The 16,926-nt window shown below is 44.4% G+C and overlaps 1 protein-coding gene across 2 annotated transcripts; it reads left to right on the plus strand.

The window, feature by feature from the left end:
* The first annotated feature begins 1,200 nt into the window (after positions 1-1,200).
* On the plus strand, positions 1,201-4,147 carry ADM (adrenomedullin). 2 transcript variants are annotated; one of them, XM_071427973.1, is made up of 4 exons: positions 1,201-1,427; positions 2,010-2,123; positions 2,431-2,571; positions 3,067-4,147. In XM_071427973.1, the coding sequence occupies exons 2-4, from the start codon at positions 2,026-2,028 to the stop codon at positions 3,368-3,370; spliced, it is 543 nt and encodes a 180-aa protein (XP_071284074.1). In that variant the 5' UTR covers positions 1,201-1,427; positions 2,010-2,025; the 3' UTR covers positions 3,371-4,147. The 2 variants fall into 2 exon arrangements, with proteins under 2 accessions (XP_071284074.1, XP_071284075.1); XM_071427974.1 differs by having other exon boundaries at positions 2,013-2,123.
* Positions 4,148-16,926: the final 12,779 nt, after the last annotated feature.

The raw sequence follows: 16,926 nt of genomic DNA on the forward strand, positions 1-16,926 counted from the left end.
CCGAGTGAGCCGTGCATAGGAAAGTTTCTGTCATCCCCCTGCACATACCTCTCCGGGGTGTTGTTATACGCCGCGGTTATCTAGAAAGGCAGAGTCACGAGCACACACTCACTCACCTGACTTTTGAAACACTTTGCTTGGGGCAAGATGCGAGAGAAACATCTCACTACTCATTCCTTCCTGCCGAGCGTCCCTCGCTGGCCAGGGGACCGTGTTGCCCCAGGGCGCAGATCTCCCGGGGAATTTCCCTCGGTGCCGCCGAATTTGCACTGCGACAAGTCAGCGGAGACACGCTCCATCCGCTGCTGGCTGCCAGCACCCCCTGCGAAGCCGGACCGCTACATTTCTGAAGCGTCACGGAGCAAAGATGTTAAAGACTGTAAAAACCCCAACAACAAGGTGGCCACACTGAGGTTTTGCTGCTGGCCAGCCGAGAGAGTGCTGTTAGAGATCCCGATCCTGCACCGGTTCAGCTTTCTGACCGGGAAGTAACTGCGCTCACATCCGTGAGGTTTGCGCATTGGGAACGGCACAAGGAACGGCGGATCTTCCCAGCCCCGTAACCCCAGGCGTTTCAGTGACCCCGTGTTTGCCCCAAAGCAATGCCACTTGCTCTGTTCCAAGGCACAGAACTGGGCTCTGACCTTCATCTGCCAAAACCATTTGAATCGTGATCTACTTGAATCGATCCAGTAAATCAAATTCATTTTGTTAGATAAAAAATGCACCCAAGTTTAGTCATAAATATTAATGATGCCCGATTTGCCACCTCATTACTTATGTAAAGAAGGCTGTCATTCCAGTTACTCATTATAAATCCACGTTGTCCAAATATGGGTTTAGTTTTGGAACTTTGATATTTGATGGATTTTCATGGATTTTGGAATGGATTGAATCTGGTTTCCACTCCCCTGCTTTCACCCACCTGAGGCTAAGATATCTAGAATGAGAAATTATTCTACAGACAGCATAAATATATTTATATTTTGGCGGTTAAAACCTCTGTCCCCAGTAAAACAGGCTGAGGGGCTCATCGGATTTTGCTAGTTGTGCCATGACTCAGAATCCTAAAAGCTGCCGTTATAATTAACAAAATACCAAGGGGGTTGTTTAAGATAATTTTCAATAATCCTCTTATTCCCCCCCCCCTCCCCACAATGTTGCCCCCAATCCAGGTCAGAATGCTCAAGGAGTGCTTGAAATGTGGGGGTGGGGGGGTGCCAAAAGAGAGCTCGCCCAGCCACGCCAAGGTCCACCCACTTCTCAGCGCGCTCTATAAAAGCGAGCAGAGGAGCGCAGTGCTCGGCAGTGATTACTTCACACACACACACACACACAAAGGAGGAGTTCTCGCTCCTCAGGAAACCCTGCAAGCTCGGATCGCTACTACAAAAACATTTGTCTCAGTGGATTATCCTCATTGTCAGGTAAGAACTATTTTTTTTTTCCGTCCTTGGCAACAACAAAAGATTCAGGGGAGGTGGAACGCAAGTAAAACTCTACTAAATTTGGACTGTTTGGAAGAGTTTGGAGTTATGCTGTGGAGTCTTGCACTGGCTCTTGGCATCAGCTGCAGTTTACAACATAAGATCCAGACCTAGCTGGTTCTGCGTGTGAAGTGGGAAGAGGAGCTATCAGGGAATAAACTTCCCGGCAGCAAAACACTTGCTGGAGTTTGAAAACGATGCGTCCGATAGCCAGCTGTCTCTGATCTTATGGGTTTGCTAAATCCTAGTGCAAGCCGCTGGGGGTATTCTGGAAATCCTGCTGGTTTTCAGCCGCCTCTGCAACTAAACTCTCGACAAACGTAAACTTTGGAGGCTCTGTTATTTACTCTGTGATAAGTTGTTGAGCAAATATTAGCTTCTGGTTCATATCAGACACAAAGTCCCCGGTAGCCTGGGGGCTCTGCGAGGGAAGGAGCTCTCTGGAATCACTAGGAATAAAGGACAGTCCTTACTTGACTTTTATTAGCAAGCGTGCTTATAGTTCTTCTCTTTTCCTTCCAGCAGGAGCCCAGCCAGAATGAAACTAGTTCACGTAGCCCTGCTCTATCTCGGCTCTGTGACCTTCTTCGGGGTGGATGCTGCAAGGGTGGACGTAGCGACAGAGTTCAAAAGAAAGTGAGTATCGGAGCGCGCCCTCCTGCCAGCGCCCCGCGCCGCGCGTGGAGCTGCCGAGCCCCCGCGCCTGGCTCCGGCAGCGGTCAGAGGCACTGCTGGATTCCCTGCAGGAATTGCTCAGCTCCTTAAAGGCCTCGTGCCCTTTCAGAAAACACTGGGGGGAGGAGAAGAAAAAAAAAAAAAAAAGAAAAAAAAAAGAAAAAATCTCGGCGCTGGCAAAGATTTTCGCCCCTCGAATCTATTTGGTTTGGCTCCCGCCCTGCAGACTTGCGATAACAGGCTCTCCTCTTCCCTTGTGCTCTTTCAGATGGACGAAATGGGCATTAAGCCGAGCCAAGCGGGACGTGAAGCCTGCGGGCTTGCTCCGAGGGCTGGGGGCAGCCGCCGACGTGCTGCCTCTCATACGCACCCAGGACGTGAAGGAGGATTCCCGAGTCTCGCCTCCCAGGTAAATTCCAGCTCTTCCTGGGCTCGGGCACTTGCTCGAGGCAGTGGAAAGTTTCGGGGTCCCCTGGTTTCCGGGTGTTCAGGGTTATTCTTGCTGTCGATCCTCCCCGCCCCAGAGGCAGGTCCTGCCCGGGCTGCCCATCGCGCTGAAAGCAGCCTCCCGCCTTCCTTTCCCCGCGCTCTTTAGCTGGCGGGAGATAGTAGCGCCTTTGCCGCGAAAGTCAGATATAAATAGTAACTTGAGCCCTGGATGCTTAGGAAAAAGTAACAGCCGTAAAACGGCGGGGCCTCTCCTCGTATGGGCAGCCGGCTCTGCTCGGCGCTCCCGCGGAGGGCACAGCCGGGACTGCTGGGGGGCAGCCGGGCACCGTCGGGACGAGCCCGTCTCCAGCTGGGGCTCCCTGCCCTGCAGACCCTCCCCTTCCCTCGCCCACCGGGTCCCCTCCTCCGGGCCCCCACGGCGCTCTTCTCATGCCCGCTCTCTCTCTTCCTGCAGCAACCGGGAGGATGCTCACATCCGCGTCAAGCGCTACCGCCAGAGCATTAACAGATTCCCCCACTTCCAAACAAAGGCGTGCCGCTTCGGGACGTGCACGGTGCATTGGCTGGTCGACGAGCTCCACAGGGCGGCCGTCAACGATAGGAACGATGCCGCCCCCCCAAACAAGATCAGCCCCCAGGGCTACGGCCGCCGGCGGCGTTCCCTGCCCGAGCCCCGCAGCCCAGCGCGCTCCCCCAGCTCCGGGCGGCGCCCAAGGACGCGCCGGGCGCAGCCCCTCGCCGCCTTCCTCGGAGTCTGAAGCGCCGCAGGACCCGGCCGAGGCCGCCTCGACGGATGGACTGAGACTGAGGCACGGGCTGAGATCCGCCAGGATTCGCGGAGAGCGCCTGCCCGGGCGGGACCCCGGCGCGCCCTCCGGGGGGAGCTGAGAAGGGCAGCGGACGCTGCGCCCCCCGCCCGCCACGGACTCCGGCCCTGCCCGGGCCGGGCACCGCCGGCTCCCGCAGCCGCCGCCGCCCGCGACGCGAAGGCGCCGCCGCTGCTCCCGGGGGGCCGGGCGGCCCTGGCCGCCCTCCCGCGCCCCGCCGCCCCAAGGAGGGGATGCTCAGGGGGGGACCCGCCGGTGGGCGACGGGCCCCGGCCTCGCCCTCCGCCCCCGAGGGTTGGAGGGTGCGCGTCAGCCGTGGGCAAGGACAGCCGCCCACATCTGCTCTACCCTCTGCGTTATGTGCACCCGGCAGGGAATCGGACACTCATTAGTCCCTGCGGGGACTGCGATATACTTGAACGTCACAGAGAGGAAAAGTGCAATTGTACGTGGTTTTTGTTAATTATAAGTGCGGTGTGTGTGGATCACGAGATATGCATTGGTATTTAAGATTGTTCTGTGCCATGTCTTTTTTTTTTTTGAAAAAATATATTTTATTTTTATACGGTTTATATATATATATATATATTGCATAAGGGCATTTTAAAACATTGTATCCCTTCTATTTTTCATATCGTGAATGTCAAACGTTAAACTCTTTTTCCATACCTTTTTTTATCTTGCATTCCAGACTGGTGAAAGATATAGAGAATGTATCAGCTGTTCTCCATGGGTAATATGTGAAATAAAATAAACACAATTACATAAAACACTTCAGTTATGTTGTCTTTAGTGGGGGCAGTGGTCAAGATGAATCATTTCTCACTGTGTTCAGTCCTACTCATGCTAAGCTAGAATGGCAGTCCTGGGACAGACCAAAAGTCTTCCCTTGCAAACTTTGTTAGCAGCCACCTTATCTCGTCAAATGGAGTAAACTCCGAGCCAGCAATGCATCCTAAAATTCCAGGGCAGGTCTGTGGAGAAGGCTCTAAGGCTCTTTTTCTGCCCACACGTTCAAGCCAGGGCTGAAACGTGTCACAGCTTGGATTGATCGTGCAAGTTTATTTTTTGCCCTAATTAATCAGAGAAACAACTGCACACTTCAACATTGCACAACAAAGTAACAGATTTATTGAGGCAGCACGTTCCAAAAATGGTCATGGCAGCTTCCAAGGTTATTTATGTTGAAGGATTTCCTGGGCCACAGTTCAGGTTAAAGTTAAACGGTGACCGGTTCAGTGCAGGGAGAACATTTTGGATAAAAGCTTAGCATGAGGGATTTTGTTGTCTTGTTCTTTTTTGTTGTTTTGTTTTGTTCTCTCTTTTTTTTTTTTAACAAATTCCAAGCACAGACCAGAAAACAAATGTGAAACTGAACCGTATTAATGCACCACCAGCACCATCTATTGGTGCCTATTCCTTGCACTCCAAGAAAACAAACCTAAAACCTAAACAAGTGTATTTGAAAAATTTCTTGAGTGAAATGAAGCATTTCCTCCATTTTACCATGTCTCTGAACATAGTTAACATATACAGGAGTGGACTAGGGAACAGCAGAACTCAATGCCTTTAGAATAAATGAAGTGGGGATTTATTTTTTTTTTAACCTAATATTGAATTCCTCAAGAACATATGTTTATGAGAAAAATTGAAAAGAACTGGCAATGACACCTTTCTAGGAAACTGCTGCAAAAACCTTGGGTAGAGATCTATTGATGAGATAGCTGGCCAGTATTCATGATTTTTCGTTCCAAACTTTGAAGTTTTGCTCAGAATTGCCATTTTTTAGTTACTTTCTAAGCACTTTCAACTAAGATTTTTGAAATCCTGAGAGGTGGGTTTTCCACTTGAAACATTATTTAAAAAAGAAAGAAAATCAAAGATAATGACACTTTGCCAGTTTTAATTACCTGTTTGTTAAAACTGGAAGAGAACTTACCTGTCTCCTGCCCTTGGCCTTTCTGATCCAGATTTTGCAAGATGTAAGGGATGACACAAATCCATGGACAAGGTATAGCTGCCAGCTGAGAAACAAACAAGTGGAACCTGGAAATTAGAATTGTTGCTGTTACAAGTTCTGTGGTGCTTGCAGTGAGAAGTTACAATGTGTAAGTGAAAGCGTGATCCTACTCAATGTACACAGCACAAGAAAACAATGGCAGCAGAACCATCTCATTTAATAGCTACAATGTTTTCCTTATAAGTTCCACAGTTAATATTTTTACCATCTAAATCTGGGACAGAAGGCTGGATTGGGCTACAGTGTGGTTAAGTATGTACTTGCCAACTAGTTCCTTTTGTTTGTACTGATCTTTTCTTCATTTCCTGCCAAAACCCCACACAGAGTACCTTTTCTTCCCTCCTTTCCTCTTCACTGGTGGAAAACACTTCACTCAAAGCTGAAAGACCCTGCCCAGAACCAGACAGGGCTCAAACCAGCCAGCTGGTGCAGGATGGCACAATTCTGACCTGACTGGGGTTTAGGAAGTGCAGCTTGTGTTTGGAAGGACCAAGAGCACCACCTGCTGCGCCTGTAAGGAGAAGCAAAACTCTCTGCAATAAACAGCAACCAAAGAAAAGAAAGACTGGTTTTGGTTGTTTTTTTTTTTTTTTTTGGTTCCTTCCATTTCCCCACCAATCTTTGAAACCATGTGTTTTAAAGCACTGCTGAAGGAGAGATGCCAGAAGGATGTGCAGCCCAAAGATGGCACACTCTTTGAGTGGAAAGAGCAGACAAGGAAACCCTGGAAACACAATGTCAGTGGATTTTGGCTAACCTAGGCTAGATAAGCTGGAGGAGAAGGGCAGAGCAGGAGAATGACAGGCAGGGACTCTTTCCCATACCCCAGCCTCAGTTCTAGGCTTCAGGGAATGGGTTTATAAAGGGTAGAATACATCAAGACAACATCCTTTCTTCTCATCCATTCCTGCACCAGTCCCAGGTGTAACCTGCCCAGGTGAAAGCTCTTCCTCCTGCCCAAGCAGGGGATGATACTGAAAAACCCTGGTGCAGCAGCTTCTCACTTCATCCCATAAAGCAAAATGTTGGGCATGAATGCTTAAATAGTGGCTGAAGTTCATCCATGATCTAGATTAAAATCTCTGACAAGTGTAAGGATTTGGGGTTTCAGGGAGAGCAAGACTGTGAAACAGCACATGAAAGGGAGCATCCTCCTATAATAGTAGAGGTTGAAGAAGAATTCTGTACTTAGGTCAAAGCCAGCTTATGCTGTAATGTGTCAGATGAGAAGTGGAAGATGTCATCAAATGCCTCCCAAATCAGGAGTATCTGTTTACACACCACCTTAGTTAAAATATTCGTTTCTAAGAACAGTCTGCTGTCCCACAGGACAGGATTTCAAAGGCTGCTAAAAACATGACTCGAAGTTCAAACAAGGTTCTAAATTAAAATTAAGTTTTGCAATGGTAAATATGTATTGGAGCAGGAATTCATCCTTGTCCACCAGTCTGTTCAAGAGCAGACGCCAAAGGAGTGGTCACTATTCTCAGCACAGAAGAGTTCATGGAGTATTCTTTAGGAGTGATTACCATGCTTTGTACCTATCCTAGGGACACCCTATGGCAGACAAAAGATCTATTCTATTTAATTCTATTCTATTTAATTCTATTCTATTTAATTAATCCATTCTATTCTATCCAAAATTCTTCACTATAGACAATTTTTCATTACCAAAATGGATTCCAAAGGCTATTTTTATTTCAGGATTTTTTTTTGGGCTTCATTATTAGTTCTACATGGAATGATGGCAAAGCGCCTAAAATGCTGATATATACAAGGACTTCCCCATGAAGCCCTAGTGCAGGTCCCCTAACCTGGACGAGGAAAACAAGGAATTATTTTTCTTTCTCCAGCTGGTACCACAAAATTTTCTTTAAGCAGCCACATCACATGACCAACCGCAAAAATTGTTTGTTCTCCAGTTACATCAGAAAGTGGTCAGAGTTCTTCCACTGTTACCTAGGAACAATTTCTACTGCATCCAAAAAGTAGAGACACTGGTGTACTTTCAGATGATTATCAAAATCTGCAAAGCATCTTGGTCCGTGCTAGGAAGAACTGCAGTCAGGTGCCAGATAGAAACTCTTTCTGCAAGCACAATGACAGAAGGGGGAATACTAATGAATACTTTGGCACATATGAAGCCTTTTCTGGCTCATTGAGTACCCAAAGGACAGCAAGTCATAATTAAAGCCAATAATGGCAACTCCAGACAGCCATCCAAATAGTTTCCTTGTGCCGTCAATTCACCGTTTCATATTATCTCACATCATACTTAAGTAGTGTGGAGCGCACAGGCATCAGGAGAAAGAATTCCAGCATGACTGACTACAACCAATAAGTAAATCCAATTATGCCTAATTAAAATCTATTTATTGCATTCACAAGGGTTTGCTTTTATCATCCAAATATTTTTTAAAGAACAGGGCTTTTATTCACTAAATAATTTGTGTCAGCTTTGAAATTGTTTTAATCTTTAAATACTTAATTCTTTGGAGTGAGGCCATGTATCCTTCATGAGAAGAAGGAGCATAATTTCTTCATGAGGTAAAAAACTTTGCTATGTAAAAGCCTTTTTACTACAAGCTATGTACACTAGTCAAAATGCTTGGTAATGTCTCCAAATGAAAAACAAATGGTCCCATTAAGACTGGAATCAATGTTAATGATTTGATAAGACTGGAGTGTTTTGCATGCAACATTCCCAGCAAACACAACAGCAATGAGGATGCCAAATGAATTTTTAAACTTTTTTTGATTCTGTGATAACTTTTACAAAACATTCAACTAGACCTCCTCGAGTCTCTCATCCACTTACAAAATCCTGGGGTTTTCCAAAGTCAAGAAAGATCTGTTCTACCCACTGAAGGCACATATTTTGTAATAAATTATGACTCTGAGAATAGGTTTGCAAAATAAGTATTCTTCCAATACTTTCTGTAAGTTTACACGTCTTTGAAAATTACATGCAACTTTTCCATCAGTTATAAAAAGGTTTTATTTTCTTCATACTTTTCTAACAGGGTGTAAAAACCAAACAAACAGATGTCTGGGTCTTAATCTCTGATGTCCAGCAGTATGGCCAGAAATGGGAGAACAAACAAACCGGATCTTATCTGTTAGTTCAGGAGCACACTGAGCAGCTCATCAAACAAACATGCTTATTGTCCTTTTAAGAGGTGCTTACTGTGACAGGAGTTCCATGACGGCTGAATCACTCCAAGACTGAAAGGCACCGTGTAATTCATCCCCCTGCTGTTCCAGCCCAGCACAGGAGGGTGTGTGTGCTCCTCCTTTCCCCTGATGTGACCCAGCTCTGGTGTCTCTCTGCTGGAAAGCACCAAACTCTCAGAGGCCACCACACTTCCCTGCCTGGTCATGAGGGCTCAGGAGCAGGTCTGAGCTGCACACTGGAAGAGGACAGCTGCACCTTGTACATATGTCTGTTCTCTTTAGAGACAAGGAAAAATTGAGGGATTTTAAGTCCCTTTTCCTAAGTATTTTTTTTCCTGAGGCTGTGCAGCCCTGCATCTCATTCTGCATAAGGAACACATTCAAAGTCTGGCCTTTATTGATAAACAACATGAAAAATATGCAACTGGCATACATCATTAGTCCCCTTACTGCCTACAGACATGAGACATGCTGGTGTGATGAACTGGTGAGCCAGATAGGAATCTCAGCAACAAATCCCAGGCCTGAGACTGATCCCATCTAATTGAAACAAAACTTCTACTGACTTCAGCAGGAAGAAAATCTAAGCCCCAGCTTTCTTTCAAAAACATGTCTATTTTTATACCAAAAAACTGTATTGTAAATTTTGCTTTATACTTCATTTATTCCCAATTTCTGGTTTTGAACACTGAAGAAACTACTAAAAGATACAAGTAAGGAATGGGATCCCTGTCAAAAAGAAGGAACAAATCCAGACTCTCCATTTAATCTGAAATGAGTTCAGCAATGAATGCTTATTGCTGCTGCTCTGAGTGGATGTGGTGCTGCTGGCAGTGACAACTTCAGCAAACATACATGTGTCAAGTGCGTCACTAAATGTGTTCGTGAGCAGAGATGGAATCCCAGAAACTGCCAGTGCTCTTGTCCAAAACCCAGACTTCATTATTTATTTAATGCAGTAGGACTTTGGAGTGTTTTAAACAGTAAGACTTTATACAGTAGCATTTCCTTCCTCCTCTTTCTTCTCTTTATGTTTGAAAAAAAAAAAAATCTTGCTACCTATTTTGAAGTGTTAGAAAAGGATGTATCTGGACAGCTCAAGTGAGAGAGGAATTCCATTGCTCACTGCAGAGACTGGCAGTCAATCAAAGTGCACACACCAGCACTTTGTTATAATATTTGCACAAGACCATCAGTATCAGTTTAATGAAGGATATAAAGAGATTTGCACAAAGAAGTGAGTCCTACAGAGATGAAGATGATTTACTGAGAAATAGTTCATGTCCTCTCACCCCAACCTGATCTAATTAACTCCTGGTAATGGGGGAAAAACAACCCCTTATGTTACAAGTGCATGAGGGCCAATAAACCTGATTTATTGTCTTAACCACACTGCAAGACAGACAGAAACAAATGATACGTTTTTTCCATGGAATGTTGATAGAGTGTGTGCATGAAGATATTTTCCTTCTCCTGGTGCATCTGTACAACTTTGCTGCCATCTGCTGCCTCCTGAAGACAAACAAATCACTCTGAAATGAGAGCTGGATGCCAGTGGCATGGAGCTGCTGCCAGTGGGGAGGGAGGCCTGGCTTTAAAAGTGTTTTATAGCTGCCCTGGGCTGGTTACTCAATATGCTGAGTAAGGCAGAGACTCAGATTTTTCATTCCTCCTGAGCTTTACTCAGAAAAAGCAGGAACAGCACAATACCTTTACATATTCCAAGGAGACGGAGAAAGGAACTGTCCTGATACCACTTTTGCCACCCTGGGCTACCAAGAGAACAGTAGCAGCATTTTTTGAGAAAATACAAGGTGTGACATGAAGAGATAAAAGGAGAACACTGGCTCCTGTGCTGCAAGAAAGACCTATTTATTGAAGAGTAAAGAAGGCTGAAGTTAGAAAACACCAGAAGTGCCTTTTCAGGAGAACTCATGGTCAGAGAGATGTGCACATGCTCTTCATTTCTACACACGGAGCTCTTTCAAAGGCAGGAGTCAGGACAGTGTGCTGAGTCAGACTGACCTGTTTCTCTGCCTCAGGCATAAACAACACCATCTCAGCAGTAGTCAGGTATGAGCTGTCAGCTTCCACAAAGAACTCAAGTTGTACATCTAACTGTTATAAACAGAAGGGATTAATTTCAGAAAAAAATTATGCTGGATTGAAATCACAGTTGTATTTACTCTACTTAATTATGTAACTTATACACACTTTATACAATACAAGTACTCTTATTTTAATGAATGGCATGTTGCAAAATGTTTTCATTATAACATTATAATCCAAAAACATACAAGAAGGAAGTATTATATCTGGTAAGAAAGGCTGCTTTGAATTCTACCTGAGGGAGCTAGAGACAGCAGAAATGGCTTTTAAAAGATTGTAAAGATCTCTTGGCTGATATGAGGGATTTTTAGATTTTATTTTCAATCCTGCCAAGTAACTCAACCAGGCATTGAAAAATGGACCTTCCATCAACATAATTCCTTTAATCTCTACGACTGTAGAGTTTCTTCAAAAATTATATTCTGTATGGTGCTGATATAGAAGATTCAACCCTTTATTCATAATGAGTTTACAATAAGTAGCTGAAATGGTTTGGAATCAATGCTGGTTACCTTTGCTCTCTCCTGGACACACAGGGAGTCACTTGTTAGGGCACACCATGGACCTTCAGCCAGGACATTACTTCATGGACTTCATATAGATCATGGAAACACAGACACAGACAAGTAAACACACCTGGCCAGGCTTGAGAAACAGGCCTGCTGTCACCTCCAGGGCATGGCATCAGTAATAGCCATGCAACCCACACATATGTCAGCCCTCTTCCATCAAAGCCTGGAGGTCACTGGAGGAGGCCCCCAAGTGAGAATCCAAGGCCCACTGAGAACCTAAAGAGCAGCACTCAGCAGCCAGGGCACCCTTCCTTCAGTCTTGAAACAAAGGCCTGTGCAAAGCCCAGTCTAAGCAGTCCTTCTAATGCAAAAATAGTTGCTAGGGGACTCCAAATTTCAGTCAAAATAGTATTTTGAAATAGTAGTTTTATATATAAGTATGGCCAGAAAGGGTTTCAAAATGCTATTTCAAATTCTGTTCTAGGTCTTGTTTTGTTTTCCAGTTAAGATTCCATTTTATTTTCTGACTAAAACCACAGCACTTTGAAGCCACCAGTTGCTAAACTAGACTGGATTTTAACTCTGACAGCTCTCATGTATTCAATGTAAATGGGAGTGGAGAGAAAAAAAAAATCTATAATGGAGAAAGGGACCAGAGTTGTGTGATAGGCCACATCAGAGATGCTGAGGGAGAAAAGTGACCTTCCAGCTCAGTGTCCAGCAGCAGCAAGAAGTCAGTATGTTGGACATCATCAGGACAGGCACTGAGAATCATTAAGGTGGTAGATGAGGTGAATGAATGTGAAGTGTCACTCATCAAATCCTGCAATATTACAAAGGAGCTGGGCAGGTGGGGAAGGCAGGCACTGAAACTAGCAGGGGAATGGTATCACAGATAACAGTACCAAAGCAAATGCTACAGCCAATAGGCAGAGGAGTGCCTCCTAATCCAGTGATGCTGGGAGAGTATGAGAGCAGACCACAGGAAGTGGCCAGGTTCACACAATGTCCCTGAACAGTACCTCCTTCCACTGCAGGAGACTGGCCCAGCACATTGGACCAGCCAGGCTGGGGTTCTAACCCAGTCAGAAGTGTATAATAACACTTCTGTGCTGTTGTGAATAAAGCCTCTGTGTTGAGCATCCCCTCCATGCAGGAAAAGCCACTCTGCTGTGCTGTACTGAGAATGTGAATGCTAGCTGGCTTGCAGCAGATGACTGGAAACTGGCTAATGAGGGTGTGTGGGGTTAGAAACACACACACCATAACAGATACCAACAGGGCTGCTCAATCTGTGTGCCCACACACCCTTCAGCAGCAGCCTGAAACTCTCTAGGACTGAAAGGTTAGAAGAAAGTTACCTGCTCTCAGTGAGGCCTTGCAGTACAGATAAAAAGGGAGACTGAAAATCTCTGAAGGCAGAACAACTGGCATTGAAGAGTCAGTAATTGTTACTACTGTCACAAGTACTTGGGAGGATTATAGAAACAACTGTTTAGCTACTTCAAAAGTGCTGCAGAGTGGAATAAAACATATGAATAGGAGCTATTCTAGCCATGTTCTGCTATCTCTTAATTGCTGCTTGTTTATGAACAGTGTGTCAGTGCTTCTTGTCAACCACTGTAGCAAGAGAGAAACCACTTCTTTTGGCTTCAGTTGAGAACAGAAGAGACCCGTGTCATGCTCTGTAGCTTAAATGAATGATTCAATAAAAGAAAAAAATGCACAGGTGAGAAGAGAAGCGTCTTTTTTGCTTTCATGTGCCTTGCATATTTTTGAAGGCACAAATTTTTGTTGATTAAAGGTTTTACTTTTACCCTGCTTTCTTACCAGCCTCTCTGCTGATGAAGGATGAATAGGGAAAGTGTTGACCTTTCTCTCCACGTTCCAGTTAATAAACACAAATAACACTTTCTTGTATCTGTGCCCAGTTTGGATAAAACACAGTCTGATAGATACTGTATCCCAGATGTTACATCTGATAATTAGGCAGCTTTAAAATGTAACATAGCTGAATGTTATTAAAACCACTAAAATAAAATTAAACCTTCATCCCGGTCATATTTTTTTCTGCAGGAAAACACAGGTTTTGCCTTGAAAAGGTCAGAGCAAGAAGCAGCATGGTGATGTAGAGGAAGGTAACTTTCAATTCTAGCTTGTCTGTATTAAATACTTTGCAATAAACTGCTCTTTAGTTGCCTATCCTAGGCAAAACAGCCAGTTGGTGAGCTCTGTTGCTTTTGTGCATTCTAGCACACTTCTAGCATGATCCAGAAAATCCAGGCAAGGGGTAATATATGTGATTACATGACTTGTTATCTTAAATGGTTTCATATGTGGTATTTGCTCCAGTTATTTGACATGACTCAAGTTGACCTCATTGTTTGTATGCTTGAAAGGGAACAATTATGCAACTGCTAAATGGTATGGAAGACAGCAGTGCCACATGAGACAGGAAAGAAAATAGGAATGCAATGTCTACTAAGCTGTCAAAATGTCTGACACTAACATAATAAGTTTATTTTCTTTGTATGGTCCTCTACAACAAAGTAATGAAAAGCTAACATTCATGCTGTAAATCTGGATTAATCATGACAACTTGTAGCTTTTATTGTCATTTGGAACCTACAATTTTTGTGGTTCTTTGTATATTTTCTGACAAGTTTTGCATTTGCCAGAATAACAAAAAATAAAATTACTAAAGGAGACAACAGTGTTACTAAAAATAGCATTTTATGACAATGCTGTCAAATGATAACATACATAAAATGATGCACATGTATCTTTAGTTACAAAATCTTTGTATATACTTAGTGTGAGTTTGGCAACATCTTATGGAGGATGTTAAAGCAAGTACATCTTTAGTTTTATCAGTGATTTACAAAAAAACACTGATGAAATAACATAGCATTAGCTAAAACTGGACAAAATGCAAACACTATAATTTTCTTGTTAGTGCTGACTTACTTGCAATGCATTTGTATTAACAAGTTAGAAAAAGGATAGAAGAGTCCTGGAAAATTCACTGGTATCTATTTAATCTGGTTTTCAAGTTCTTTATTTCAGTTTTCCTGGCAGCTATTTCACATTTTTGTAAGGGAAAGCACATAACATCTTATGAAACTGCAAGGCATCCTCTGAAAACTATGCTGCTTGATTTCAAACCACCTTGAAGCCTTTACAGAGGCTAGAGAACAAGACATGCTATTGCTGGGCACCTCTGAGTGCAGTCTCCTCTGAAGCAGCGTGAGTGGCCAGTGAGTGGCCGGCTGGCCAGCACCAGCTGAACCAGCACACCCGGCCACGGGCTGGGCTCCAAGGTGAGCGCTTCCTGCTGACTCCATAACAAACCAGCTCAGCTAGGATTGCCACACACTGCTGAAGGTACCTCAAGGCAGTGCTAAACCATGCCATAATTAAAGAGTTTATTGGGCATTTGGTACTGATCCCAGTGTCCTGACTAAGGACACCTGAGGAATCGCACACTGTATTCCCTAGCTCTTCCTCCTCTATCCATGTTTTCTATTCCCTGTTCTACAGGTCTCTGGGGATGGTCAAGAAATGCTCCAGTGAAGAACTGGAGAAAGGAAACTTCAGAAAAAAAGTGAACATCTTTGGCTTTCACATGGCCATCAATATGTGCTGGTTTGCTACACAGCATAATCAGCTTTCCTGGTCCTAGTGGAAGAATCACTGATGCACATGGAGAAGACAAGAGCCTAGAGAAGATGTTGCTGCTTTGGGGCTGAGGGAATTATCTTCACAGTGGCTGGAAGGGAGCTGTGCTTTGGATTTGTGCTGATTATCAACACAAAGTTGATAATATAGAGATGTTTTTGTTATTGTTGAGCAGGGTTGCACAGAGCTGAGGCCTTCTCTGCTTTCTGTACACCTCTCTGGTGGGGGAGCTGCAGGTGCTCAAGAAGCTGGCAGGGGACAGAGCCCAGGACTGTGTGACATCAAGTGACCAAAGGATGTTCCATGTTGGTAAGGCATCCTGCTCAGTATATAGAGAGGGGAATAAGAAGAAGCAGGAGGACATTTGGAGTGATGGCCTTTGCCTCCCCAAGTCACTGGCACCATGAAGGGACCCTGCTCCCCTGGAGATGGCTGAACACCTGCTTGCCCACAGGAAGAAGGGGATTCACTCCTTTTTTTGCTTTGCTTGTGTTTTGCATGGCTTTTTCTTTTCCATTAAACTGTCTTTATTTCAACCCCACGAGTTTTGCAGCCTTCCCCCTTCTGATTCTCTCCCTGAGCCCATGGGACAGTGAGCGAGCAGCTGCCTGGAGCTTGGTGGCTGGTCAGGGTGAAACCACAGCACCGTGACAAAGCATCCTTTGGGAACAGGAACATCACTGCTGCCAGCTCTGAGGGAGGCACACATTGGTGCCTGAGGATTTATTAACATTTTCCCCAGATGATCTTGCCTCCAGATACTGGTTTCTTTCAATATGTGAGTAGGATGATCAGTTTTAATTAGCATGACTTTAAAGATGACCGAAGCAAATACCAATTACTGTCAGTCAACAGGGTGATTACAGCTACCTCAGCCACATTGCAAAAGAAGAGTGGTTGCTTTATTTATGTGTTAGAAGCGGATGGCAAAGGAAAGCAAATATCCTGATTTAGCTCACAGCCTTGGAATCAAGAGGAGGAGAAAAATATTTTTGCTTACCATGATACATTTAGTGTTTTGTTCTGGATTTCCTGGGACTTCTCTCAAATATTTAGTGCCACAGAAACAAGAGAAAAAAAGTAAATATATCAGAAACTCTCAGAGCAGAGGGCTTTTGTCTCTTTTGTAGCATTCATTAGCCCAGATGTTCCTTCCTAAGCTCACTGCTATGGCATTCCTTGCTGGAGGTTTCAGAATGATTATCCCAAGCAGAATGCCTTGGGAAGGTAATGGCTTCTCTGCATGTGTCTAGGTCATTCTGACCTAACCCCTTCCTAACATTAGCAGACAATTGGCTCACTGCCAGAGTGCTCAACAAATCTAACATGCCATTAGAAGGATTATGGTCTGTGTTCAGTACAGATTTTCTGCAACTCCAACTGTTGTGAAAATGCCTGGAATATTCAAATATTGCTTGTCCTGGACAGAGATAGAGCCGGATTTTTTGTTTTGTTGACTCCTGTCTGAAAAGCTCCTCCAATCTTTGATTTATTTTTATCCATGTCTAACTTGGAAGAGTTTTGAAACAGCATTTAGCTAAAAAGGAAAGCTGACATAAAAGTGTGTGCCAAATTCCCAAATGCTAAATCACAATAACTTTCCTGCCTCACTGCTACCTATGAAGAATGTGCCTACACAGATGACCTAAGGATTGAGGTACCAATCTTCAACACAGCTACATTTGATGAAAGTTTCACAAACTACAGAATCAGAAAGATGAGCTGGTATGGGGGCCCTCTTGTCTGTGAGCTTGTGGGGACATCTCTGCCCCTGAATTAAGTTACTTCTTTTACCAAAACCTTATTGGGCTTGGTGACATTCTTTCCTGTTTCTTGTACTCCTGTGTTGTGTACACTTCACAGAACAACAATTCAGGTTTCTTGTGCCATAAAAGTTGTCAAAAAAAAAAAAAAAGTGCAAGTAACAGGGCACACTATGGACAACAATGCCTAACCCAGAAGATCTGAGTAGTTGGGAAATGACATATCTGACT

The sequence above is a fragment of the Agelaius tricolor genome, unplaced genomic scaffold, assembly GCF_023055355.1.
Source record: "Agelaius tricolor isolate 1412-34295 unplaced genomic scaffold, bAgeTri1.0.p SCAF_5, whole genome shotgun sequence".
In the NCBI taxonomy this organism is placed as follows: Eukaryota; Metazoa; Chordata; class Aves; order Passeriformes; family Icteridae; genus Agelaius; species Agelaius tricolor.

Bases quoted from the DNA above. Each gene is read 5' to 3' on its own strand.
- ADM (XM_071427973.1), top strand. From the start codon at position 2,026: ATGAAACTAGTTCACGTAGCCCTGCTCTATCTCGGCTCTGTGACCTTC. The intron at 2,124-2,430 runs GTGAGTATCGGA...GTGCTCTTTCAG, and splicing joins GCGACAGAGTTCAAAAGAAA to ATGGACGAAATGGGCATTAA. The intron at 2,572-3,066 runs GTAAATTCCAGC...CTCTTCCTGCAG, and splicing joins TCCCGAGTCTCGCCTCCCAG to CAACCGGGAGGATGCTCACA.